Source organism: Rhinoderma darwinii, chromosome 12 (genome assembly GCF_050947455.1).
Source record: "Rhinoderma darwinii isolate aRhiDar2 chromosome 12, aRhiDar2.hap1, whole genome shotgun sequence".
Lineage (NCBI taxonomy): Eukaryota > Metazoa > Chordata > Amphibia > Anura > Rhinodermatidae > Rhinoderma > Rhinoderma darwinii.
The window spans coordinates 63,491,377-63,519,002 of record NC_134698.1 but is presented as its reverse complement, the minus strand read 5'-3'; the positions used below and the strand labels follow the sequence as shown (position 1 = coordinate 63,519,002).

The following is a 27,626-nucleotide window of genomic DNA, read 5'->3' as shown; positions in this document are numbered from 1 at the left end:
GACTAAATGGTGTACTGGTGTAATGACTTGGTGTTCTGTACCATTGAGCAAATTTGGTCATACATTGTATGATTGCCTGGAAGTTCTGATGATTATTCCACCATCATGACAGAATAAGGCATACTTAACTTTCAAATTACTTTTAAAATGTCATGTGTGTATGTAAGGAATAAAATTATATCTAACTCCTATATTATTTTTTTTTAGCAGTTTTCACCTCTGTATACGATTAGTTTTCTCTAAGCTAGTGGGTTAAACCTAACGACCAGTGTCGGACATACCATTAGTGCAACTTGTGCAGCTGCACAGGGGCCCAGTAGGTAAAGGGACCCACTGTCATCTTAAAGCCACCTTCTTCTGTCTATTAGAGATCATGTAAGTAACTGAGGTAATACATTTTATCGCTGACAATTTCTGATGGATTGTTAGAGATACAAAAGGAGGTTATTTATGACATATTATAGTGCAAGGGGCCCATATAGTGTTTTTGCACAGGGGCCCTCAGCTGTCTGTGTCCGCCCCTGATAACAGCTATCATGTATTCTATACACTGCACATAGAGAAGAGGTAAATCCTGCTTTCCTATCTCTATCTATCACATATACAGAAGCTGCAGCAACATGAAGGACATCATACAGCAGTAATGAGCAATAAAGCTGTGAATCCTGTCCTGGGGTAAAATACATCACTTACTAGAAGCTGCAGCAGTGTCTGTGTGTGTGTCTCTCGCTCTGCTGTAACCTGATCCTTCAGTAAGCTGAAGACAAGACGGATTTATCAGTAAATTCTGAGTGAGTGAACAGTTGGAAAGGGGGGGTGGGGGTCTGATAAGTAGAGAAAGAGGCATTTTTTATCTCAGAACATATATAACAAAGTTTATTATACTCGCTTGTACCATTGATTTATGTAAAAGTATAGCGCCTATTTAAGCCCACACTGTATAAAAAAAATAATTATATTTTTATTTGACAATAGGTTCTATCATTAAAAAGCATTTCCCACTGAAATCATTATCATCTTTAGCAAATGTCCTCTCCCGTCAAGGTGAGAAAAATTATATTCAGCCATTGCTTAGTTATATATCCGTGTCTAGAAAAGCTGGCGAGCAATCAATATGGCCGCCATTACCAGCTACCATAAGGATTCTCTCCCAGCTTTTCCAGGTTTCCGATTGGCCATTTCTGCCCAATGATGTAAAAATACATCCCTCTCTATCCTACTGCTGCATAACTAGGTCGTTTTCAGGATAGCAACCCCTATGGTAAGTGGTAATGGCTTCCATAGTGGTTGTCACCCGACCCATATATTATACATTTTATGTATAGTGACGTAAATAAAGCTACGGCTAATACATAGCCCTCTTCTTTCTAGCTCAAGAAGAAAATCAATGAACCCTTGCGGTGCGGTCTGTTTATGCCGCCTTGCTGTATTTATACAAATTCTCTGGATCACGTGATTACCTTTAAACAGCCCCCTAAATAAAAGGGCAGGAAATAATTAAATTTACAATGGTCTCCGTGCTAAGGTAGCAGCTGGTTCTCAGCTGCAGTGATAAAATACACAACAACCTGTCAGCGGGAACCTCCGTTTTCCAACCAAGACTTTTTTTCCCCCTGTTTCCCATATCATACTTAACATTTAGCGTGCCAGTTGGGATATAAATTTACTGCATCCCTTGTTCATAAATGGATAATGTAATAATAAAAAAAAAAATGTATACCCCATCGGACCGTCGATGCTTTTGTTTTAGGGGAAAGCATATTTTTCATTCTCCCCTGCAGGGAAGTTACTTTCAAGTCAGTCAAAGTCCCCGGCCTTTCAATGCCGCTCTTTGCCAATTAGCACTGAACAGCATCTATCCATTTTTTTTTCCTTTAAGATGATCAGGAGCCTAATAATTCTGTGATAAAAGGGCAAAAGCCACCGAAAGCCAAAAGGGGAATTAATGAGCTCCTCCATGTATTTGTCTTTGGAACAGCTGAACTGTTACAACTATTGACACTCATCAAAAGGTTCGGCTCTGAACCCTGTCCAGACTCTGCAGGCTCCATTGGACATCTTCAAATTTAGAGAAAGGCAAAGCAAGAGCTTCCCCTGTGTGATGCCAGAACTAACAAAAGACTGTGGATCAGGTAATGAAACTTCAGCTTTCTCCCCTTTGAGATTTATTTACTGGCAGCTGACAAGGGGCAAATTCAGATCGAATTGTGCAGTCAAAGCCTTGTCAAGCCTTTAGACGCACCCTTGTCTTGAATCACCTTCATGACTGGCATTTTGCTCAAAAGCCCTCGGCACTGGTCCTTAACAGCTTATGACATCACAAAGGACACTCCAGACAGATGCCTACATGGCATCCTGCAGCATTTTAAAAGAGAATTAGTGGTTTTAATTATGGTCGTAGTATGAAAGGGAACCATGCAAGCTCTACAGGAGACCTTTGATCGGGCTTTTTTTCTAGTACAATGCCACGGAACTCTGACTATGCCTAGTAAGGGGGCCTTTCTTGCCGAATGACTCACTAGTGATCTATGAATGCAGACAAGCTTCTAGCCCTCCCTCTTCATTAGCGAGCATTTCTATACAGGGGTCTATACAGTGCTCGGAGTCTACCGGCTATACAATTGGGAGAATAAGAATCCCTACAGATTCTGCCTTCTACTTAGGAAATGCTGAAGGACTCGGAGTGACTTTATTCATTAAAACAGGTTGCTATTAATTAACTGTCATAATAAAATAAAGAACAATTATTTGCATTTTCTCTTGTACGGTCTCTTTAGCAATACGTATAAAAGATGCCTGAAACCGACATTCATGTATAAAGGAGCCATAGTCTACTTTTACACAGCGGCAGCAGGGGCTTGCTAATTATTAGGACTAGATCAACAGGAGGACAAAAAGACGGAAGTAGAAATATGAAAGCGATTGCAAAAAAAAAAAAATTAATATATAAGATCCAGTTTACTTGGCAACTATTTTCTGCAGCCATGATGAACAAACCAAAAATTGGTCCTAATTTTTGGGTTGTTTTTTGCTGCACAGGAGGAAGGAAAGAGGGTACTTTGATTAGTAGACCATGCAACTGATGAAATAAGGTGGAAAGAATACAACATCTGTATATTCTCTTAACTTGTCTATGAAACACAAAATTAATTTTAAATTTTTTTGAATTTTTATATAATAAAAAATAATATAAAAAATAATAATAGAAAAAAAGAAACTTTCCCATATGTACATACAGTAATGTTTTAACAGCAATCGTGAACCATTTTCTTATACACACCTGAAAATATATAATAGCGGTTTCCCTGATGTCGATATTAAAAACGAAAAAAATGTGAACAAAGTAAAAATAAAAATGTTGAGAATAATCTGTATCAAAAAGCACAAAAGAGAGCAGTATAAAAATGTGACAATTGTAAAAGAATCATCAAAGCACCAGAAACACAAATTCAGATTTATCATCACTGACCTTCAATTAAATTGAAATAGGGAGGGGGGGGGGGGGGAAATAAAACAACCAACTAAAGAGGTTTTTCCAGAATCACTAATTATCACCTATCCACAGGATAGGTGATCATTTTCTGATCACTGGGTGCCCCACCACTGGGATCCTCATCGATTGCGAGAACGAGGGTCCAGAACCCAGAGACCCTTTTCATTGCCCCCCGGCAGAGAGAAGGAGCTTAAATGGAGTGGCGGTCGCTGCTACCTTCAATATCTATGAGAATGATGGAAACAGCCGAGCGCTGTAATTGGCTGTAGCCGTCATTCCCATAGACTTTGTTTAGAGCGGCAATGCGCATGCTAGACCACTGCTTCATTTAATGTCCTCCTTACTGTAGTCGAGCAGTGAGGAGGAGCAGGGGGTTTGCGACCCCGTTCTTAGGATTGGTGGGGTTCCCAGCGATCAAAAAATGATCACCAATCCTGCGGATAGGTAAAAATGTATGATTCTAGGAATACCCCTTTTTTTCCCCGCTTAAATCCTAGACGTTAACAGCCCCTATAAGGTGACTAAAAATAATTTGTTACATGTAGAAACAAAAAGAAAGTCATTTATTTTTGGGAAATAAAATTTGTGGAGATCCCTGATCTCCAAGACCACTACCCTTCAGGACAATTGATAACAAATCAATGGAGTATGTGAGGTAGTTAAACGTTTCATTATCAAAATGCAAAACTTTTTGATTGTCAGACGGTGTTTTTTTTTTAAAAAAAATTTATTAACACATGGCCTGGAGATAATCCCTGAGAACAAGTTAGATTGCCAATTCAGTGAATTGGCAATTTCTCCATGTTTTGTGGGAGCACAAATTATTTGTATCGTTTAATACAGTGAATTAGAACAAGTTAGATTGCAAATACTGTTATACAAATAAATTCTATTCAGATATTTTAGGATAAAAGGATCACTGGGCTGCTAGAAAATGCTCAACAAGCCAGAAATTTGATCATACAAATTTATGGTGGTCATTTATATTTAATTATAAAGGCAAAAGTTTTCAACAAGGGTCTATTCACACATCGCAGACATCTTGCAGAAAAACTGCTGCATTGTGGCGCGATTCAGTGAGACTGCGGCAAAAAAAAGGGAATTTGATCATACTGTGTGAATGGACCCTAATAAGAAAAACTGTGTCTAAATAACAGCATTTCTAAGTCATTAAACCTGCTGCCTGGATAAGAAAATCTATTTTTTGGGCAATTCTAATATTAGGGGTTCCCCAAATTGGACCCTCATGTCAGCCAGAGCAGAGAGCTCATCAAGTATTCCTCATGAAATAATTCTAGGGCAACTTTTCTTAGAACTCTGCATTGTGGAGTTCCTCTGTTATTCCTCTTGGAAATCTATGAATTGATTTCCATTGTCAAAGAAGTGTGTCCCTGCAAAGACTGGCACTTTTAGCACTGATTAGACAGTGTTAGGCCGGATTCACACGAGCGTGTGTGTTTTACACGCGCAAAAAAGGCGGCGTTTTGCGCGCGCAAAAAAGGCGGCATTTTGCGCGCGCAAAAGGTACATAACAGCTCCGTGTGTCATCACCATATGATGCGTGGCTGCGTGAATTTTGCGCAGCCGCCATCATTAGGTCACTCTGTTTTTATGTTTGTAAACAGAAAAAGCACGTGGTGCTTTTCTGTTTTCATTCATAGTTTTTACTGCTGTTGCGCGAATCATGCGCGTCACACGGAAGTGCTTCCGTGTGCTGCGCGCGATTTTCACGCACCCATTGACTTCAATGGGTGCGTGATGTGCGAAAAACGCACAAATATAGGACATGTCGTGAGTTTTACGCAGCGGAATCAAGCTGCGTGAAAACTACGGACAGTCTGAACGGCCCCATTGACTAACATAGGTCCGTGCGAGGCGCGTGAAAATCACGCGCATTGCACGGACGTATTACACGTTCGTCTAAATAAGCCCTTAGATTGTGAAGGGACACACCTCCAACTGGTAAAATTCATGTTTATTTTTTCATAAATTTCTAGGAGAAATAAACAGGAAAGGAACATTGCAGAATAGTTATTTCATGGGGAATACAAGTATTTACTGAACTCAGACGTGTAAAAAAAAAAGCAGATAGGTCATCTTTAAATGTGATTAAAGAGTAAATTAATTTTCACAAACTTTTGATATGTCAGAGACATATCGGAAGTTTTAATCGATGGGGCTGGGTGCCGAGACTTCCGTCGTCGATGAAACCAAGGCCGGATACACACGAGCGTTGCGCATCTCGAACTTGAAAAATGTCAGTTTTTAACATCCGAGGTGCATCCGCGCTCTGCGCTGCGGGACGCGATATCACGCATCCCCCATAGACTATAGTCTATGGAGGGATGCGTGAAGCGTTAAAAAATAGGACACGTCCTATTTTCTCACGGACTCTTCACACGGTCCGTTGCAACAACGGCCGTGTGAACGGCCCCAATGAATTACATAAGTCCGTGTGACGACCGTTGTTTTGACGGCCGTCACACAGACGTATAACACGTTTGTGTGAATAAGGCCTAAGGTGAAGAAAAACTCAGCTGGGCGCTCTGCACCTTTGGCTGTGATCGGCGCTCCTCGTTTGGCTGAAGACAGCTCACATAAAACATCAGATGCTCGACTTCAGCCTAAAGAAGAGCGCCGATCACTGCCGAAGGTGCTGAGCGCCGAGCTAAATACTTCTGCACCTTCGTTTCAGCGATGGTGGGGGTCTCCGCACACAAACCCCGACCAATCAAAACTTCTAATACGTCTCTATGACCTATCAAAAGTTTTGCAAAAAAGTGCAGCTACTCTATAATATCTTCTGGACAAACAATTTTTATTGCAGACCTGCAAATCAAATTGAGCAATAATTCTTAGGCCGTAATCATGGCCCCATCATTGTGATTCTGTAAAATGTGATCAAACATTAGTATAAATTAGTGACTGTGTTTAGTTCATTTAAAAATGAAACAAAGTGGTTGTATGAAATAAAAAAAATAAAAAAAAAAGGAAACCGCGCCACTTTTGTCCGTAAACTGTTTCTGGTATTGAAGCTTGAACCTATTCAAAGGAAAGGGGCTGAGCTGCAATACCAGACACAGCCCATGAATAAGAGTGGCGTACTTTATAGATAAAGCCTTTAACACATATAGGTTTTTATATCATTATTAAATTATAGTTTAAACTAATATTTCTGGTAGGTCACATCTTCATAATATAGTTCTGTCCAACAAATGGCTGCCTCCAAGCAAAAAGTTCCCCTTAGTGTTTGGGAGACTCCAGTAACACAATGAGAGGATGTTACGTATTTGATCTGACGTCGCTCTTTAGTCGCAGGAGTTCATCTCTGAAGTAGTCGACAGCTTGCAATATGGCCTCTACCTGGCCGTCACCTGTTGCCTTGCTGGCATAGGCAGAAAAGTGTTTGATGGCGTCATTTAGAAGATGTTCTGGATCACTTTCGGTCCTATGTTGGCGCAGCATTCGTTCGCATGCGATGGCATAGTTTTTGTGCCAGTTGATGGGATGATTTTCATATTTGTCGATTGCCTGTTTGTACAACTGAAATATGTGAAAATAAGGTGGACATATGAGTCTTCCTACTGCCAGCTTCAATAGTATAGTTACAGGGTTGTAGAGGTGACAGTGATAGTGAAAAGGATTCCATATGCTACAATATAAGATGCTTGGGGGAGGGGTCATGTAGAATAAGAGGGCTCTCCCAAAAGGAGTTATAAAAATTATGGCCTCCATACTTCGCAACAGGTCAGTAGGCGCCGTAGGTAGAGAGGGAAGTCCCATTATTTATATACATCTATATGAAAAGCTGTCTTATTTTACATAAATAGGAGGTCTAAAACGTAATGTCATTCAATGCTTTGCTTATGGTCTGCAAAAGAATACAATGTTATAAGATAGTATCCCATTGCCTGACATATCAAATCACATTAGTTATTAGGCTGTGTTCACATCAGCGTTCGGTTTCCGTTGATAGGTTCCGTCAGAGGAACCCATCAACGGAAAGGCAAACGGAAACCATAGCTTACGTTTGCATTACCATTGATTTCAATCAGTCTATAACAACAAAAGCATTAAAATTGAAATCAATGGTAATGCAAACGGAAGCTATGGTTTCCGTTTGCCTTTCCGTTGATGGGTTCCTCTGACGGAACCTATCAACGGAAACCGAACGCTAATGTGAACGGGTCCTTCGAGATTCTGAAAACAGGGGCAAAATCTTCACATCTGCTCACTGACTTTTAGGAAAGGTGTGGTTGTCACCATTTAATATGTAGATCTGAGAATGATGTCTTATTAGCACCCAAAGGAGTCGTGGAAGGGGAGTATCATGAGAGAGTAGGGCAAGTCTGGTATGGAGTTACCAACATGGTCAAAAATGGTATTGCTAAAAAAACTCAATGTTAGTCTGCACCCCGCACATACTAAGGTAGCACAGGAACGGGGTTACATGACAACTCACCAGAAGTGATGAGGAACCCTAGGGCTCTTTGAATTGTGGAAACCTGACCTAGTAAAAGTTGTCACATAATGTTCTTAAAGGGAGTGTGGTGGTGGTGGTGGTGGTGGGGGGGGTGGCGAAGGGAGATGGCTAAAAACGTCAGCTCAAACTGTTCATGCTCTAAAGGCCAGGGCCATTCCGGCTGCCTCCAGGCACCTAAGGGTATGGAGGATCAGTGGTAGAAGAAAAAGGCTCTGACCATGGTTGGAGCTTTCTGCTTCCAGCACCGACTCTGCATAGCTTCCTGTGCCCGGAGGTAGCCAGAACAGCTGATCGGTGCAGGGTCCTGGCGTCAGACACCCACCGATTATATACTGATGACCAACCCTGTAGATAGGTCATCAGTATGAAAAACCCCATGCCTGCACAACCCCTTTAAGGGCCAGGGGTCAAAATCCTGAAAAACCGTGCCTTGGGAGTCAAGAGCTTGTTCCGCCGCTGATAAAGGCTGAATGATACTATTATAATGTATACCTTATACTTGCGGTATGTTATTTGTAGCTATTGATCACTGACCAGAAAATCACATTGAAAGGAATGACAACTCACACATGGCTTAAACACAACAATAATACCTGGTAAGAATAGAGGTGCAGCTGATTTTTCACGGATGGGGACAAATGTGGAGACTCCGCGAGGTCAAATATAAAGAAAGCAGTTTTCACTCTAAACAGGGAAATGACAGATGTGTTAAACTCTTGCTTGCAGCTTAAAGAGGGCTCCCGCATTACACATATGAAATATCAACCAAACACGCCGTAAAAGTTTGACCTGTGGTGATAGCTTGTTTCGCTTTTACAATATTTGACATTAATTTATGTGCAACCCGATAGATCAACCCCCACAAATCAAATTTGCATAGCAAAATCAAGGCAATATGGCCTAAAAGTTTTTGGTCGAAAAAACCCTTCACAGCCTGACTCCACTCAATGCTGGATAATTTAGGTTTAGACTAGGGCTCCACCTTTAGGACCTCAATGTATCACTAAAGGGGAAAAAGTTGTGACAAAAACTGTAATGGTCACAGTGACACAAGATTCTACGGTGACTGTTACATAAATAAAAAAATCGCCATGAAGCCTTAGTCATAAGCGCAGTTAAAGAGGACTTGTCAGCTCTCTTGACATGTTTATTTTAGTATTCCCCATTAAATAATTCTGGAGCATCTTTTCTTAGAACTTTGTTAGCGTCATTCTGTTATGCCTCCTGGAAATGTATGAATGAATTGACAACTGGGCAACTCTATTCTCCTTGGGTGTGTCCCTGCACAGGCTGATACGATCAGCACTGATTGAACAGTATTAGACTGAGATGAGACCCACCCCACTGACAGGGGGGTCATTCAAAATTCATGTTTCCAGGAGGAATAACAGAGTAACAGCAAAGTTTTAAGAAAAGGTGGTCCAGAACTGTTTTTTCCATGGCGAATGCACAAATTTACTGAATCAGACATGTTTGGAGAGGTGACAGGACCTTTTTAAACACAATCTCCCAATCACCTCCGTGCTCTTATGTCATACAGAAAATCAGTTCTCCAGTTTGCAGGCTCCTCGCACAGAAGGTCTGTCCTTGTAAAACTGGCAGTAGAGGGAACAAGGTAGTGACCATTTTTAAATTCTTTGTCTGACTTAGTAAGGCCTGATTCACATGTCCGTGTTCGGTCATAGAGGTCTCTATGACATTTCATAGAATAGATGAAGAATGTCAAATTCACCTAAAAATATACAGAGAAACATACCTTGCTTCCCACATCTCTTCATTTGCTACAGCTTCCCATGAGGAAAGTTCAAACCTGTTCGGAAGAAAATTCTGAATATATATTTAATAACATATGAGTAAATTAGATGAAGTCCACATTTGCATAAAAAATAAACAAACTAAGCAAATTTGCAACTAGTCTTGATTAAAAATATCCTAGTTTGTTGTTTTTTTGTAAATTCTCTATTTTTGAAATTCTTTAATGCAACTGAAGCAACTCTGCAAATGTACTAACGTTTTGTGTCTACAGTTCCTATGCAAACGTATTTGTTTCCATGGTTACAGACTACAAACAAACCCTGTGTAGTCTGATCCTGGAGTCAAACTCCCTACCATCTGTCAACTGCACGTGCTAGATTACATTCTTTACATTACCAAGAAGTTGTGGATAGATGGCAGAGTAGGACTGCAGGATCAGACTACACAGGGTTTGTTTGTAGTCTGTAACCATGGAAACAAATACGTTTGCATAGGAACTGTAGACACAAAACATTAGTACATTTGCAGAGTTGCTTCAGTTTTTTAATTTGGTTAGAATAGTTTACTCGCCGATACCTGTAATATACTCCAACTGAGATGAGATATCATATAAAAGGTATGGAATAAATGAACTTTTACCTTGCAATGGCCTGTAGGGGCACTAGTATAAGTAAAAAAAAGGAAAGAATAATACAACTTGGATTAAGAAAGGTAAATAGATGATGCGCGGCGCTGCACGTACTTTCCATATATCTCTGTCCAGTTATACAGATTGTTAGTCAGAGTAATCCATTCTTCAGCATTGAAAATCACATTTTTTGAGACAAGCTTCTCACAACATCCCCATGGCCACAGTGAATGCGTTTTCTTCCATGTTGGATCTCCTTCATTCAGTCCTATGCAAACAAATGTTTCCCTACTGGAAACAAAAATAAAAACACATGAAAACAAACATTTAAGACTCAACTGAGAATTTACAAAAGGAATCGGTCACAAAGGCTTTTCAGTGTTGCAAAATACCTTTTCATGAAGAATAAATGTTTATTTTAAGGGCGGATTCCTCTATCCATTCATTACACAGTATGGCACAGCTAGGGAATCTGTAAAACTGCTACAGAGCAACAAAACCCTAAAACTGCCAAATGACTTATTATGTGTGCATGTTATTTCCGTAAAGCAGGGGGAGATAAGCGTTGATAGACATCTTTTGACGCTTCTCATCTCCAAGAGAAACAAATGGATCGGACAAGAAAAATCCATCCCTGTTATATAGCACATACAGCAACCTGTGGCTTAGGCGCCATAGACATTATAGTTTTTTTTTCATCACAGACAGCCCCTTTAATATAGGAGCTGCCATGGCAATCACCTGACCGCTGTAGGTCCAGCTCCAGAGACTCCTGGAAAACATAATTTAGCCAGGGGAAGACGTCCCAGCCAGACATTTCCCTGACATCTCAGAAGACTGGCGAGTTCACGTAATACATGAACAGCCCAAATTTCGCCAGAGCAAGCGCCACTGCTTGCTAGCCGCTTCCTGCCCTGGCTCATTAAAAGGGGGTCCCAAATGGGAGACTCCCCCTATGATGTCCACTAATGGGGTATATTGGCAGGGTTTGTCCTGATGGATTGTTACCAGATCCTGTCGCAATCATTGGTATCTGACCAACAAAAATCTCCATGGCCAGCTTTACCAACATCCCGCTAAAGAGTGGATAGAAATTAAAGGGGTTTTCCAATCCTAAAAAATGTATGGCCTATCCTCAGTATGGGCCATCAATCGGGGTCTGACTCCCGACATCCCCGCAATCAGCTGTTTTGAATGGGTCGCAGCGCTCGTACGAACAGGCTGTAATACTATGAACCTCCGCTACAAGTGTGTCGGCGATTCACAGTGTGAGCAGTAAAGAAAATGAAGGGGAAGCAGCGCTCATACGAGCACTGCGGCCCCTTCAAAATAGTAAATCGTCAGGGGTGCCGGGAACTGGAATAGGATAGGCCATCAATTTTTTAGGACTGGTTAACCCCTTTAAGAATAACAACATGTTTACTTAGTTCATGTTGCTTACATAGCGCTAGCATATTCTGCAGCGCTGTAGGGTTCACAATCAAATTTCCCCATCTACGACACACATACACACTAGCGCCAATTTCATAGGAAACTATTTCAGTATATGGTGTGGGAGTAAATTAGAGAACCCGGAGAAAGCACTGCAAACATACTGAGAAAATACCCCATGCACATGTTGTCCTTGATATGATATTAGAGTATGGAAAAACAAGAAACTAAGGAAATGAATTATTTTTTAATGAATGTAATAACGAAAGAATGACGCTATGGTGTGTCCTACAGAACAATTAGTTGGTTCTGGGTCAAGAAGAAACACACTAAATGCCCTTAAAGGACCCATAATCCTCTTCTGTGACTGCACATTACCAAGGTCCCAGCAATGGAAGCTGCCAAGATCTGTAAAACTCCGTCCAAAGTGTTGCAATCACTAAATGGAATTGACGAAAACGGTATGATAAATTCTCTGATCTTGCTAGACATGTTAGACACTTCTCTTCTTTATACCACCTCTTGGTTGGCTTAGATTACGCCAATTTTCAGTGCCAAAATTTTGGTTCAATTTTGACACATCCGTCGGCGCATTTTAAGCCATGATCACTTTCCGGTAAGCCACATCTCTTTTTCTAGAAACTTTTTAAGTGTCTAGTGATGCGTAACATCATTTTTTGTGCAAATTAATAATACATTTCTGTAAATTGATTTGCGCCCAAAAAAGTACGACCTAGGCCAGATTTCTGGTGCAACAATAGTAAATCTGCCCCAGTGAGTCTCTACATTCCTGACCCTGACACAAGATCTAAAGAAACAAGGCAAAATAGAAGAGTAGGGCCATGCCCATCTGGCCAAAAGTATGTGGACACCTGACGCTCGCACCTGTATGACCCAGTAGGTCAACCCATTTTAAAACCATGGGGGTTAATATAGAGTTGGGCCTCCATTGTGGGTATAACAGCTTCCACGATTCCACTGCTCCAGAGTGCAGTGGGTTTACACCACTCCAGCCTCGACTTGGCATTGCACATGGGGATATTAGGCTTGTGTGCAGCAAACATGGAAACCCATTTCGTGAAGCTCCAGACGCACCCGTACCGTTCTTGTGCTGATGTCACTTTCAGAGGGAGTTTGGAACTCTGTAGTGAGTGATCCAACTGAGGATAGGTAATTTCTCACGCTATATTTTAGCACTCTGCGGCCCCACTCTGAGTTTGCATGGTCTACCGATTCGTGACTGAGCGTTTTTTACACCTAGATTCTTCCACTTCACAATAATAGCACTTTTGCCCGGGGCAGATCTAGAAAATAAGAAATTTCACTGACTTGCGCCACGTTTAAAAGTTACTGAGCTCATCAGTACGACCCATGCTACGAACAATGTTTGTCTATGGAGATTTCATGCACCTGTTTGCAACAGGTGTTGTTGAAATACCTAAACGCAATAATTAGGAGGGGTGTTTACGTTGTCCACTTCTGGCCATATAGTGTATTTGTACTTTACAGACTTTAGAAAAACCCACCACAGAACATTTAACCCTTACTTTTCATTTACTTTAAGAAAATGCTGAAGGTTAAAGGTAATCGTTCCATCTGGACGCTTGGCTTCCACCGGATTCCACTTATTGCCGGGAAAATGGACGCCTGCCAAGTGTTTTGCTGTCTTTCGTAGATACCACTCATATGTCATCATCTGCACAATGAACACAAACATTGAAAATGCCTTTAAAGAACGTCATTGAAATCAATAGATGTATCAAAAACTGGATAATGTTGACATTAGAAGTGTATTCTGATTATAGATATTTATCACATATCCCAAGAAGGTGTAGAAGAGGTCAGCAGCACGTCCAGATGCTCTCAACCGGAGGGGAGCAAGGTAGAAAATCCCAGCCAGGGATGGTGCAAGCAGCAAAAAGTCCCAGGTCCAACGGGACAACCAATGCCCAGTAATAAGAAGAAAAACTGCAGCACTCCGATATCCAAACATGTGAAAGTTTGTTCACCAAGCATAAAAGAACAGCAACGTTTCAACCCCTATTGGGTCTTTGTCAAGCATGGTAATAGTACATTGGTGCACACTTTATATAACACATGTATTGTGACATCACTTCCTGAACGTGTTAAAACCTCAACACTAGTAAAATGCCCTCTTAGTAAAATTCTCACATAGTCAGAATCTAATACAGTACAAATACATTTCAAGATCGCTAATGTAATACCTGTAGAACAGTCTGTTTGGATCAATCTCGCCTCGTGTAAATCCAAGGTCCTCGCGGCGCATAACAGGAAATGTCAATTCCTCAATTTCCGGCGTCAGCCGTTACCATAGATACGCATCGCGGTCTCACTCTGGTGCGTATGCGCTCTCGATGGAACTACGAAGTCCGATCAAAGGAGAACCAACAGTCCTCATAGGTAGAGGACACTGTAAAATCTCATACCAAACCCAAACGGGGGAATACTCTGCATGTCTTATCTATTGCATAGTTGAATAAAGTGCACAATCTAAAATGCAACATAACAGAGAAGGCAATACAATCTACGTACATAATGTTATATAGTAACAGTAAAAAAATGTTCTTTAGATAAGACAGGTAGAGAATAAACACTCAGGCAGCGATCCCAAAAGACTGGTCAGGATTTTTCCATAGCGTTTTTCACCACAAATGTTGAAGAGTGATTCTAAAAACAAATCCCCATATGATGTAAGTGGCATAAAAATACCTCCACTCCAATGAGGAGAGGAGGAGATGGGGAAAAGATGCTTAAAAAATTAGAACTCAAATGGATCTATGAATTGGATACCCTTGAGCCTAAGGGGCTTAACAGGGAGTTCAGGACCACAGGTATCTGTTAGGTGTGTGTCTGTGGGCGTGATCCTGGACACACCGTCATCAGTAGTAGAGTTGTGATAGAGTGCTTGGCGATTAGCCATATGACTACTTGAATTTTAGTATACCTTTTTTACTCTATATTAAAAAATTGTCTTTCTTCTTTTAGGTATTTTTATGCCACTTACATCATATGGGGATTTGTTTTTAGAATCACTCTTCAACATTTGTGGTGAAAAACGCTATGGAAAAATCCTGTTGGTTCTCCTTTGATCGGACTTCGTAGTTCCATCTAGAGCGCATACGCACGCGCGGCCCAGAGTGAGACCGCGATGCGTATCTATGGTAACGGCTGACGCCGGAAATTGAAGGAATTGACATTTCCTGTTATGCACCGCGAGGACCTTGGATTTACACGAGGCGAGATTGATCCAAACAGACTGTTCTACAGGTATTACATTAGCGATCTTGAAATGTATTTGTACTGTATTAGATTCTGATGATGTGGAGGCTCTTTGCACTATGTGAGAATTTTACTAAGAGGGCATTTTACTAGTGTTGAGGTTTTAACACGTTCAGGAAGTGATGTCACAATACATGTGTTATATAAAGTGTGCACCAATGTACTATCACCAAGCTTGACAAAGACCCAATAGGGGTTGAAACGTTGCTGTTCTTTTATGCTTGGTGAATAAACTTTCACTTGTTTGGATATCGGAGTGCTGCAGTTTTTCTTCTTATTACTGTATATCCCAAGGAGGTGCCATATATGTCTGAAAGGTTGGGGTCCCAACAATAGAAAAATGAGCGTTTGGAAGTAGGGGGTCCAATTGATGTTCCTTTGAACCTATCCGCAAAGGGGAGGAGAAGCCGGCAGAGTTGGCCATCCCTGCTCATGGCACTTTCCACTGTAATCTACAGGATTTTGTAAAAACTACTGAGCAAAAAATTATCAAAAGAGAGAGAGTGACTCAGCTGAAGAACCAGCGCTGTCTGATCATGGAGGAAATCATTTTACTTCAAAGGACTTAATCAGTGATGTGATCCTATTTGATGCATACAGCAGATAGTGTTTATCTGGTGGTTCTAGATGAAAACGGAAGAGATTGGAGGAAGCTCAATTACAGTAAAACTTCTGGAGGTTCAGCTAAGTTCTCCCTGGCTTCTTTATGAGAAATGTAAAGGGAAACCGATAGCGTGACTAATCCCAATGTTCCCAATGGGAATCAGCTGTACCCTTTTTGGACTGAAAAACTCTCCAAAGTTACCACCAGACATCTTTATATGGGTTATCCGGGATTTTAAAATTGATAGCCTATCCAAAGGGTAAGCCATCAAAATTAGATCGATAAGGGTCCGACTCTCTGCACCCCCGCCGATCAGCAGTTTAAAGGGATGTGCAAAGTATTGCAGTACTGTCCTATTCAGTTGAATGGGAGAATACCTCGCTACGAAAGCAACGGCCTGTGCAAGTACAAACAAAAATACAATTGATGTAAATAAAGAAGAGGGTGCAAGGGCCCCATCAAACAGCTGCTTGGTGGGGCTGCCAAAAGTCGGACCACCACCGATCTAATAATGATGGCCTAAGGATAGGCCATTGATTTTAAAATCCCGAATAACCCCTTTAAAAGCTGAAAGTCCTGTCTGGAGGAGGGATCATAAGACCAAAGTTCCACATATGGGTTTGTTACACACAACTGGCGGGCTTTTTTTGGTACAGGCGAAGGGAATGGATTACTCCCCCTATTATATGCGAAACCACCCTTACTATATTTTGTTTCTTAATCCTAAAATACACCACAACCCTATACTCACTATTTCGTATTATTTTTAGGTGGTTGCGGTTCATTAAATGCAGGGCGATTTAGTGGAATGTAAAATGAACGCAGCCTCACAAGGTTTTATATAGTCCAAAGCTTCCTAAAAAAATGATGACATATTTTTATGTGACTTAGAGTAACTAAACTTTTTTTTAAACTTTTGACATGTTATAGTGACATGTCAGAAGTTTTCATCGGTGGGGGTCCGAGCACTGAGACCACCACGATCGCTAAAACGAAGCAGCAGAAGAACCAGTGTGAGCGCTATGCAGCTTAGTTTCTGACCGGCTTTCTTCAGAAAGCTGAGCAAGTGGTGTATGGGCTCAATAGAAAGCCTGAGTGCTTCTGCCGCTTCGTTTTGGCGATCGGTGGGGGGGTCTCAGTGCTCGGACCACCACCAATCAAAACTTCTGAAATGTCACTATGACGTCATAAGTTTTTGGAAAGTTTAGTTACTCTTTAAATTTCAACCAAATATTTAGAAGAACATCTACACGTAATCCCCAGTAAAATACCACCAGAAGAACACTGTATCACATTTACATAGCATGTATGACAGATTTTTCCACTCACCTCTTGATCCACTAAGGACAAATCTGGACGTAGACCTTCACAATAATGAAGATAACGCAAAGAATTGCCAGGCAGATCACCTCTCAGTAAAATGATAGCATTCCGGGGCATTGAGAACAAAATATTCCTTGCAAACTTATCCACCACATAATTGCCACTGTGGTCACAAATTCTACAAAAAGTATAAAAGAAGAATTACTCATCTGATAACAAATGATACAGGACAAATTCTCTGGTCTGAGCTTGGGGGGATAGCGCAGAATTGGGTACAGAAGATACAGAATTGGGCCACTGGAAAATGGACAGCAGAATTCTGGACCTTCAACCAAGATTCCTTCTGGATCCTACTGACTATGAAAAACCCCAAAATGACTATAAACCCATAAATGAGTCGTGTGGAAGCCATCCTATTGGAACTGCTCTGTAATACCCAAAATAGACCTACCTGTAGTTAGCGTGTAATTGGCGGGCAACAACTGCAAGTGTGAAAATCCATTCTAAGTACGAAATTAAGTCGTTGTTTGCCATCATTGTTCTCATGCCGCGTGTCAATAAAGCCAGACCATGTCCTGCCAGCGCACAAACCACAATATTGCTCTGCATCCAAAACCTCTCCACCTATGGGATAGAATAAGTGTTAAGAGCGGTCACTTTTACAGTAGGCATGGCACACCTTTAGGGTATGTTCACACGGCTTATTTACGGACGTAATTCGGGTGTTTTACGCCTCGATTTACATCTGAAAATGCGGCTCAATAGAGTTGGCAAACATCTGCCCATTCATTAGAATGGGTCTTACGATGTTCTCTGCACACGGTCATTTTTTTTACGCGCCGCTGTCAAAAGAAGTGCCTGTCACTTCTTCAGACGTAAATGGAGCCGTTTTCCATGGACTCCATGGAAAACCAGCTCCATTTAACGTCCGTAATGGACGCAGCAAAAAGCGCCTCAACACGCCATTACGGCTGAAATTACGGAGCTGTTTTCTCCTGAAAACAGCCCCGTAATTTCAGCCGTTACGGACACTGCCGTGTGAACATACCCTTAGGGGTTTCCTAAAAAATAAAATTTGCAGTGCTTCCCCATGGTAAAGATGTCCGGTATTCCTGATCTAGGTAGTGGAGAGTTCCAAAGAAGATGTCATCAACGTAATGAGAACGCTTTAAAGTAGAACTATTTCATCTTCTACATCTAATGGTTTCAGATAGTTCAATTATACGGAGCAAACCAACCCCTAGGGCGGAGTTTCTTGATTGGTAACAGCTAGAATGGTTCCTTTCCAACAAAGAACCACCAACCCTGATAGTGTTTGGTACCTACTAGAAGGAGGAATTTTTATTTATTTCTCAGTAGAATTGGTGCTGACTAATTTGAAGCACCGAGTCGGAGATAAACACCTGTTCTTCACCCTATGGCCATATGCACACCATGCGTATTACGTGCAGATTTGTCTCTTGGATTTTCCTGCATCAAATCCGAAGCGTAATACAGTAACAGCAAAGTAAATGAGTTTTCAAGTAATCCCATCTACACATTGCAGAATTTTCCCGCACATAAATTGACCTGCAGTGCGTATTTTTAAATCAGCAGCTTGTCAACTTATCTTGAGTTTCTGTCTCAGAATTTTAACTGACAAGTATATAAAAAAACGCAACGAAATATACAGCATAAAAACCGCACATATTTCCGCATTAAGCTTTATAAAACGCACCTAAAAACGCATTAAAAAAAACGCACCGTTAAGAGCAGATTTTACCTGCAGAATTACCTACATTTATCTGCATCTTTGATATGGATTTTCTGCACCAAATTATGCAATGTGTGCATGTAGTCTAAGGCCAAATACACACAATGTGTATTACGTGCGGATTTGCCGTTTAATACAGTACCAGCAAAGTAAATTCGATTTTAAGTAATTTCATCTACTCATTGCAGAATTTTTTTGCGTGGTTTAAAATCTGCAGCATGTCAACTTATCTTGCGTTTCCGCCTCTGAATTGTATCTGACAAGTTTATAAACCAAGCACTAAATTCTGCAGCATAAAATCACAGCTATTTCCGCATCAAAATGTAAAATGTGGATTTTACCTGTGGAAGTACCTGCGTTTATCTGTGATTTTAATGTGGACTTTCTGCACCAAATTATGCGACGTGTGCATGTAGCCTAAAAGGAGAGAGCTTCCCAGTGAAATGCCCCTACTGTGAGCGATCAGGTGTCTTATCCGTAGCAGCTACAGGTTGATACCTAGGCTGGTGATGGCATTGGGAACATTCAGTTCCATCAGTACAGAGGCAAGGTGGAGTTCGTGCTGCCTCAGACGTCCTGAAGTCCGGCCTCCTGCGGTGACGTTTCCTGTGATTGGCTACAGCGATCACATGGGATGAAACGTCATCCCAGTAGGCCGGCTTGGACGAAGAAGCACAGAATTCTGGGTAAGTATAAGATTAACTTTTTTTTTCTGAGTTGCGATTTTTCTGTGGGAAATGCAGCTTTCCCGCCACAGAAAAAAAAAAACGCTATTGTTCTGGGTTTTACCTCCCCATTGAATTCAATGGAGAAAACCTGCAACAAAAAAAAGCAGAGATTATGCAAATACAATTGACATCCTGCAGATTAAACAAACGTACTGCAGGTCAATTTCTGAGCAGTTTTTATCATTTACGCTGCTGCTGCTACTGTACTATGCTGCGGATTCTCCTCAACAAAATCAGTTGCAGAAACCCGCAGTATTTACGCTACGTGTAAACCCGGCCTTAAGATTATCTTCATCTAATAGATAATCTAACTAAAAGTGCTCAGTCCTGTTACAGACTCTGTTTAAGACCTTGTTCACACAATCGCATAAAAGCTAGTGCTTATTTTCATATGTTTTACCCCAAAAAGAATAGGCTTGAGTCCTAGCAGGGAACAAGAAAAACATTTTTAAACCTTTTTATGTTACCTTGACTGGAATTTATACCCATTTTGGACATCACTTATAATGAAATTGAAGACAGTCATGATTTTGTCACGCTCCCTCTCCCTCTCCCCTCCCCCTCGGATTGTAGCCATTACGAACCTCAGGATGATTCAACTTAAATCGGAGTGGTCAGTTTTGGGTTGTGTATAACAGCTTTTTGTATTCTTTAAAAGGAACCTGTCACGTTGAAAATGCAGTCCGATCTGAAGGCGGTATGCATGCTCATACTGGAAAGGCTTAGGATCATTGAGTGAGACCGCCTACCTGCAGATTTGACTGCATTTTAAATGTGACCGGTTCCCTTTAAAGGGGTTGTCCAATTTAAGCAAATTAATGTTTTTAGTTTGATTAAAAGTTATACAATTTTCCAATATACTTTATTTATTTCTCACAGTTTTCAAGACCTCTGCTTGTTGTTATTCAGTAGGAACATTCAGTGTTTACTTTGAGTGAATAACTTCTGTCCATGGTCATGTGATGTACACACAGGTGCGCGGTTCGTTACAGTATACGTATCAGAGCTGTGTCTTCTAACGATCCCAACACCTGTGTGTCCATCACATGACCATGGACAGAATTGTATCCACTGGAAGTAAACAATAAATATTACTACTGAATAACAACAAGCAGAGATCTTGAAAACTGTGAAGAATTAATACAGAAAGTATATTGGAAAATCGTATGACTTTTAATTAGACAAAAAACAACATTCATTTACTGAAACCAGACAACCTCTTTAATGACATATGTCTATCATTCTATAAATCTAGAATATACCAAATAACAAACTTACCACACCCAAGAACAAAGGCTTCGTAATGTCCAAATTTGCTCTCCAGGAGAAAAATAAAGAATAGCCCAGCAGCATTGCAGTAAACAGAAACACAATGGAAGAGTTGGACTCCCTGCAAAAGAAAATAGGAAAAATGTCAGTATAAAACTATAGAAGTTTATAGAAGAACGTATGCAATTGGAGCTATGCAGGCGCTACACACCAAGACTTCCTGAATAGTGGGAAACCGTATTATTATTCATGAGATAACCCCATTCCATATGCCCTATCAGGACAAGGACGTCATAGTGTGGAGAAACGTATAGGACGCAGCTTTCTGCTCATCACCAGGACTTTTGAAGCTGGACTTGCGCCTGATCAGCTGATCGCTATGATGGCTCCAATTTAAAATGGTCTGCGTTTTTTTTACCCAGTCAATGGGCTGTGCCAGGCATTTCAGCTCTGCCCCATATCAAGATCTGCAATACCAGACACAGCCTACGAACAAAAGTCACGTCGTTCCCAGAATAACCATTTTCTTTAATTTCATTCAACCCCTTTACCAAGTAACAATGTTGGCATATTTAGTATATACAATAATAGAACAACTGCAGCAAATAATAAGGGTAATCTGAAGTCATGGAAGAGACTATGTTTGCAAATTCATAAATAGACTTCCAATATCAGTAATAATTGACATGGGCGTATAGAAAAATTATATCAGACGGATAATTGTGAAGTGTCCATACTGACCTGTGAATAAAGCAAAGTAACAAACATAAAAGTGCTAGACCTTGAGCCATTGGAGAGATTTCTATAAACATGTGGTTGATTTGAAACCTAAAAAAATAAATTAAAAAAAATCACATATACTACATAATACAGAAAAACATGCACGTACATACATACTTTTATCCAGATTTCTATTATACATAAAAATATATATATTGGGAGAACGCTACATACAGAGGAATAACTGTGGTATCTTTCAATGTAATTTAGTAAAGCCAAAATTTGTAAAGTTTTTATTCATTGACAAGTAAATTTCCTAAAACAAAGCTGTATTCTATACAAAGGAAATATGTCTACGTAATAAGAAACTTGCCCACCTTCAATTCTATCGTTTCTAGTACCACATATACACAGTCTACTAGACACATATTCTGGCCACCTTATTAAGTTTATGTCAGGAATACACACAATTACTAAATTAATTACTCTAGCAATATCTACATATATATTCTTGACTGTCCTGAGGAGCCATAGTATACACGTTAAATACAGTCATGTTCATACATCAGAGTGTCTCCCATACTGGATCCGGATTCTGATTTTGCCTAGTGGTAAAAAAATAAAATAAAACATCTACAGTTATAATTTAATCAAAAATGTCATAAAAAAAACTAAAATATAGCTTTTTGCAAAACACATACTAATAGTCAAATAAAAAAAAAAAAGGAAAGTCACAAATAGATTTATTTCTGGATAATCAGTGTCACAACCAATAGGACCACCATTACAACTCCCACACAGACTTTAAATGGGGTTTTCTTAAACAGGAATACATGTTATTTAAAAAAAAAATGAATGCAAAAAAAAAAAATGACAAAAAATTAAAAGGTACTATATATCCTCAGTTGAGATTCTGCCCATCGTGTAAATACTGGTTGTGGCATAATGCACCTTACAGATGCGATAGACATCGTGCCACAAGCAAGGGTGAGTAGAGGGCAGAATAAAGATGGTGAATATATAGGAAATTATTTTATTTTCTTATTCAAACCGAGTTAAAAAATAAAAAAAATCCTGTCCCAGAATCCATTTTTACCCAGCTATCTTAAAGGGGTTTCCCCACAATCAATATATATCACCTATCCATAAGATAGGTGATAAATATCTGATCGGTGGGGGCCCGACCACTGGGTCCCCACCGATCACGAGAATGAGCTTACCTTGCCGTTCCTGGGAGCCCTATATGCGCATGCTCGGCCACCGCTCCATTAATTTCTATGGGGCTGCCAAAGATGCTCAGCAGCCCCATAGAAATTAATGGAGCCGTGGTCAAGCATGTGCAATTCCACTCCATTCCTTTGGGGCTCCCAGGAAGGGCAAGGTAAGCCCATTCTCATGATTCGTAGGGGTTCCAGTGGTCGGACCCCCACCAATCAGATATTCATCACCTATCCTGTGGATAGGTGATAAATAATGATTATGGAAAAACCTCTTTAAGGTGGCCACACACCTTTTATAGCTGTTGCTTCAACACTTTTTGGGCTGGTTATTCCTCCCAACTTCCCCATACACATGAACGCTCGGTTCAGCTAATCAAGGCATGTGTTCTAAATGGGAAGAGACGAATAAGCTGCTTCTAGACAAAGCTGGCGCCGGAGTATTTTTCTTGAGAATAAAGGATTGGGCATGTTGAAATTCAACATGCCCGATCCTTTTTTTCACCAACTTCTGTCAAACGAACATCGTCAGAATATCAAATACGAAAACTAAATTGCGGGTTCGATCGACCGAAATTGAATGTGTATGGCAATCTTTAGACTTCTGTATAGTCACTGTACCTCTTATACATCCCTCAATTCTCTATCATTCAATAGCTAGGCAGATAGGCCAAGAAGAAGTCTAGGAAACCTGTGGGAGCTGTAATGGTGGTTATCATCCAGAAAGATATACAAAAGGAACAGCAGAATATAATTTTTTATAAATTTAGCAAAAATGTTTTATTTTAAGCTGTATAGGTGGCAATGTTAGATATGAAGACTACAAACAATGGAACCAATGAGAAACAGGACTAGCAGAGATTCAAGTATGGTTTCTCATTGGCTCTGCCAGTCTGCTGGAATCCCGTTCAATAACTTTATGCTAAGCCATCCTGATGACTTTTTTACGTTGACTATTAAAGCAAAAAAAGGAAGAAAAGGAATAAAGAGAGGCACTTCTGAAACTGTCCTTTAAACAACATTAATCAGAGGTAGGGATTTAATTCCAATCAAAGTATTCAGCTAAATAACAGATTAACCACTTAAATAAAACCGAAAGGAATTTCTGATAATATTGCATTTAGAGTTCTACTAGACATCAAAGGAGAGGAAACAAGAGGGAGGGTTTTACCAGACTAAATGTCCCATACTCCTCTCGAAGTAAATGAGTTAGAAACCCTTGAACGGACGTCTGGTCTCCCCAGGTCCACTGTGCTTGATTGAAGTGCGAGGAAACAATTAGGTAGGAATAAGGTAAGAGCCCCACGGTGAAGGAGAGCCCTAACTTCAGCAAATAACTCCAGGACAATTCCTGCACAAAAAACATTGTGTGTTACTGCCCGACAAACTTTTACAAGAGGCTGGAAAACATCAAATAATATTTTACACATAGATGATTTCCCATTTTGTAACAAGTCTCTGGGAATGCTGTCAAATCTCCTGACTTTGGGGATTATTTAGAAATTGCTTCGAACTGATCTCTTTTGCATGGCAGAGTGAGAATGTAAGTGAATCCAACATTATTAGCCCAGACTCCTTAGTATCATAACCTGCATTGCCTGTGCAGAAATCATTTTCCTGATATCCATAGGTAGGAACTGCAAGGCTGAGATAACCCACTCGAAAATTATAAGGAGGCGGCTGATAAGTGTATTTTACAGAATATCCTGTACTCATCAATAAAAATCAGAAAATGTAGAAATTAAAAAATCCCTCAGAATATTTCCTTTTGAAGACAGGATTTCAACAAGAACTTGGGTTTCCATAAAAAAAAAAAACAACAAAAATCGAGATTAGAGAACCCAACAACCAAAACAAACTGGTTATAAAAGTCTATAGGAGAATCCATGACCAATGTTCCTCCACTTCAGGTTTTTTAGGGAGAGAAAGAGGGTAGGAATGAGCATATGGAAGAGGGAACACAAGAATCCAGGGGAAGAGCAAGTGGGTACACCATAGGGGGTAGTGAGTCGAAAAGGGGGTGAGAGGACACGTAGAGGCAGTAAAGTCAAATGAGAGAGAGAAAATAGAAAGGAAGAGTAGTAGAAGAGAATGTGAAAAGTTAAGGGCAAAGCAGATGTAGAGACTAGACTTTACTGGAGATCAATATTCTTCCAGAGAAAGCGAGGACCAAGCAAAAGGAGTGAGAGGTGTGGTCCCAAAAATTATTTTTAGGACGTCAATTACGTATCTTCGAAAAGTCGAACCAGTGGGACCCTTTTCAAGAAAGGATTGGTACCAACCATCAGTGAAGAATTGGCCACAGAAGTATTGTCATTCTCCACTGAACTGAATTGGAGTTACAGAATTGCCTGACTAACAGCAATTGTTTGGAACTGGCACATTCTTGGTACTTTTAGACATGTGTAAAAAATAATATTTTGACATTTAGTAAAACAATAATGCAGGTATTAATGCCAGTCAGAATTGGCAAACCTGACAGATTCAGTTTATCAGATGTAAAAGAAAGAATTATTTTCTTTTAAGGGTAGAGAAGACATACAGCCCAATGAAAATGAATGTGCACCCCAAAAAAAATTCTAATATTCTACAAGCAAATAGTTGTCGAATGGGATTGATTTTCTATTTGGTTACTGTATCTGCTCAATCTTCTGCTTCAGGTCTTACGATATTTTGGATAATCATGCAATATTTATAGGTTCCTACAAAAGTTGAATGTGCCTTGTACATCTGTATACGGACAATTGTATCTTGGACACTACAAATAAGGTCACTGCTCACATTTCTACCAGTATAATAGAAACAAGGGAGATCCCAAACTGTATTACTCCAGCAATCACTTGCTGTAAATTAAAGCATACCTCCAGTTAACAAAAAAACCTTAAAAGTGCTCTTAGATCCTCAAGTACGGTACCTTTGTTAAGCCTTTCCCTTTAAAGCTTGGCCATTTGTGCTGCAGATATCTCTTCCTCCTAATTCACTAACAGGAAGTTGTTTTTATGGTCCACCATGTTACAGATACAGTGGAGCTGCAGACCGGTCACATTCACTGTTTCTACAAGACTAGCTCACATTACATTTACCACTTCTCCCACATTGCAGAGAGAGTAAAGCTGCCTGCTTGAACTAGTGCTGATGACACATGACTTTAGATTAACTAGTAAGTTCCCTCTACAGACACACAGACAGCTTGCTATTCCTTGTGTGGGTAAGATATTCAAGTTATTTCAGCTATATCTCTCACTATCGGCTTCTACATCTGACATCAGCAGGGAGGAAGTAAAGGCCTGCATTAATTCAAGTCACTTCCTACGCTGCCCTATGTTGAAATTAATGTAGTGTGCAGCCTGCAAGTGAATAAAGCTACAAGGCAGCATAGAGCAATCAATTTCTCAACCCTTTGCCACCGCAGCCATTATTTGGTTTTCCATTTTTAAGGGGTGACAAAGCCCCCCCACCCTCTAACAGCTTAGATGCCGTGGACTCTATTGACCGGGGAATATATGAAGTTAAACAGCCAAGATCGGAGTCATCTCCTATCCCAACCGTTAAAGTGAAGTGTCGGCTGTAACATACAGCCAACACCCGCTGGGTGTGTAGCAGGGTCAGCCCGTGAGCCCGATCCATACTTCCCCCTACTCAGCCATAACTTTCAGTTATGTTAAATGTTGGGAAGGTGTTAATTAGAAACTTAAATTGATGTGTATATCCTAAGAGGTTTTTAACTGGAGGCACGCTTCAATTTACTACATTACCCCCAAAATTGGCTTCTTCTTAAAAATAACCTTCCAAACTCTAAGGCGAGGTGTGTTCATGAATAGGCATACCAACCTTGTGCATGAACCGATGACCTAGAATCCATATTACAATGCATATTACATACAGTACAATAGTGTGTTGGTTACACAAACTGAGTCCACAACAAAAGGCACCATAGAGAGAAATCTAAGAATAAAAATGGAAACAATCATTAATTACAAGAAGTTATTAAGAACCATCTTTTCAAAAGGTCAACAAGCTCTAGATGCGTAGCAGTTCTATAACATCCCTGACAGCGTTGCTTCTTATTACCATGCCCAAACATCAGGATTCCCGGGGGAAGTTTGAAAGTGATGTAGTAGGGAGAGTGATAAACTTTTTGAATCCTTGCTTGGATCACTTGGCAGGAAAAGGGTGGTGATGATCCCACGGTGCCAGCTAAGCAGCTTGTCTTACGGAGAGAACCAATTTAATCACATTGTTAGGCTACAATCACACATAGTGGATTTGCTGAGAATTTTCCAACTGGACAGAAAAAAAATTTCGGACATAAATTGACCTGCAGATTTTTAATTATGGAGAATGTAAATTTCTGCTGCAGAAAGTGCACAGATTTGTTGAAGTTTTTTCCCATTGACTTCAATACGGAAGAAGAAATCCACAAGAAAAGCCTATTGTTGTTGGATTTCCTGCGAATCTGCAGCAAAATCTGCAAGTCCAGAGTTTAGAATTAAAAATAACACTAAACTCCCCTCTCCTGGTGTTCCCATGGCAACACTTCCCTGATCCCCTTCCGGGCTCTGTACACCCAGCCTTCAAAGATAATGTGTCGAATCGACACGTGACCGCTAGTCAATCACAGATTGCAGTGGTCACATGTGACGACACGTCATCGCTGGAGGCCGGGTATACATAGGCCAGCGGGGGGACCAGGAAAGCATTGCCATGAGAGGACATGGGGATTGAAGTACAGAGTACACCCGGTTGTTGTCGGCAGGGAAATAAGTAAGATTTGGTGCAGATTTGTTGTTGCAAATTTCCCTTAGGTTTTCTGCGCAAATTTTCAACAGCAAATCCGCTACGTGTGAACTTAGCCTAATGCTGCAAATATTTTCTCAAATAAATGTAGAAGAAACATAAAAACATATTTCGTCTGTAAAAAT

The 27,626-nt window shown here is 40.4% G+C and overlaps 1 protein-coding gene across 5 annotated transcripts in view; it reads right to left on the bottom strand.

Moving 5' to 3' along the window:
• Nucleotides 1-697: 697 nt before the first annotated feature.
• The window catches only part of TMEM260 (transmembrane protein 260), a 79,308-nt gene continuing 52,379 nt past the window's right edge, over nucleotides 698-27,626 (bottom strand). For 3 of the 5 annotated variants that reach the window (XM_075843309.1, XM_075843311.1, XM_075843310.1), the window contains exons 6-17: nucleotides 26,536-26,649; nucleotides 23,876-24,055; nucleotides 22,052-22,092; nucleotides 21,509-21,595; nucleotides 20,777-20,888; nucleotides 17,469-17,641; nucleotides 17,024-17,195; nucleotides 13,338-13,486; nucleotides 10,474-10,650; nucleotides 9,733-9,786; nucleotides 8,570-8,660; nucleotides 3,227-7,036 (exon numbers count right to left, since the gene is read on the bottom strand). In XM_075843309.1, the coding sequence (XP_075699424.1) occupies nucleotides 6,776-7,036; nucleotides 8,570-8,660; nucleotides 9,733-9,786; nucleotides 10,474-10,650; nucleotides 13,338-13,486; nucleotides 17,024-17,195; nucleotides 17,469-17,641; nucleotides 20,777-20,888; nucleotides 21,509-21,595; nucleotides 22,052-22,092; nucleotides 23,876-24,055; nucleotides 26,536-26,649 (1,611 nt within the window). In that variant the 3' untranslated portion in view covers nucleotides 3,227-6,775. Of the gene's footprint in view, nucleotides 758-3,226; nucleotides 7,037-8,569; nucleotides 8,661-9,732; nucleotides 9,804-10,473; nucleotides 10,651-13,337; nucleotides 13,487-17,023; nucleotides 17,196-17,468; nucleotides 17,642-20,776; nucleotides 20,889-21,508; nucleotides 21,596-22,051; nucleotides 22,093-23,875; nucleotides 24,056-26,535; nucleotides 26,650-27,626 lie in introns of those variants that run through there. The other 2 variants (XR_012851256.1, XM_075843312.1) reach the window with 2 other exon arrangements.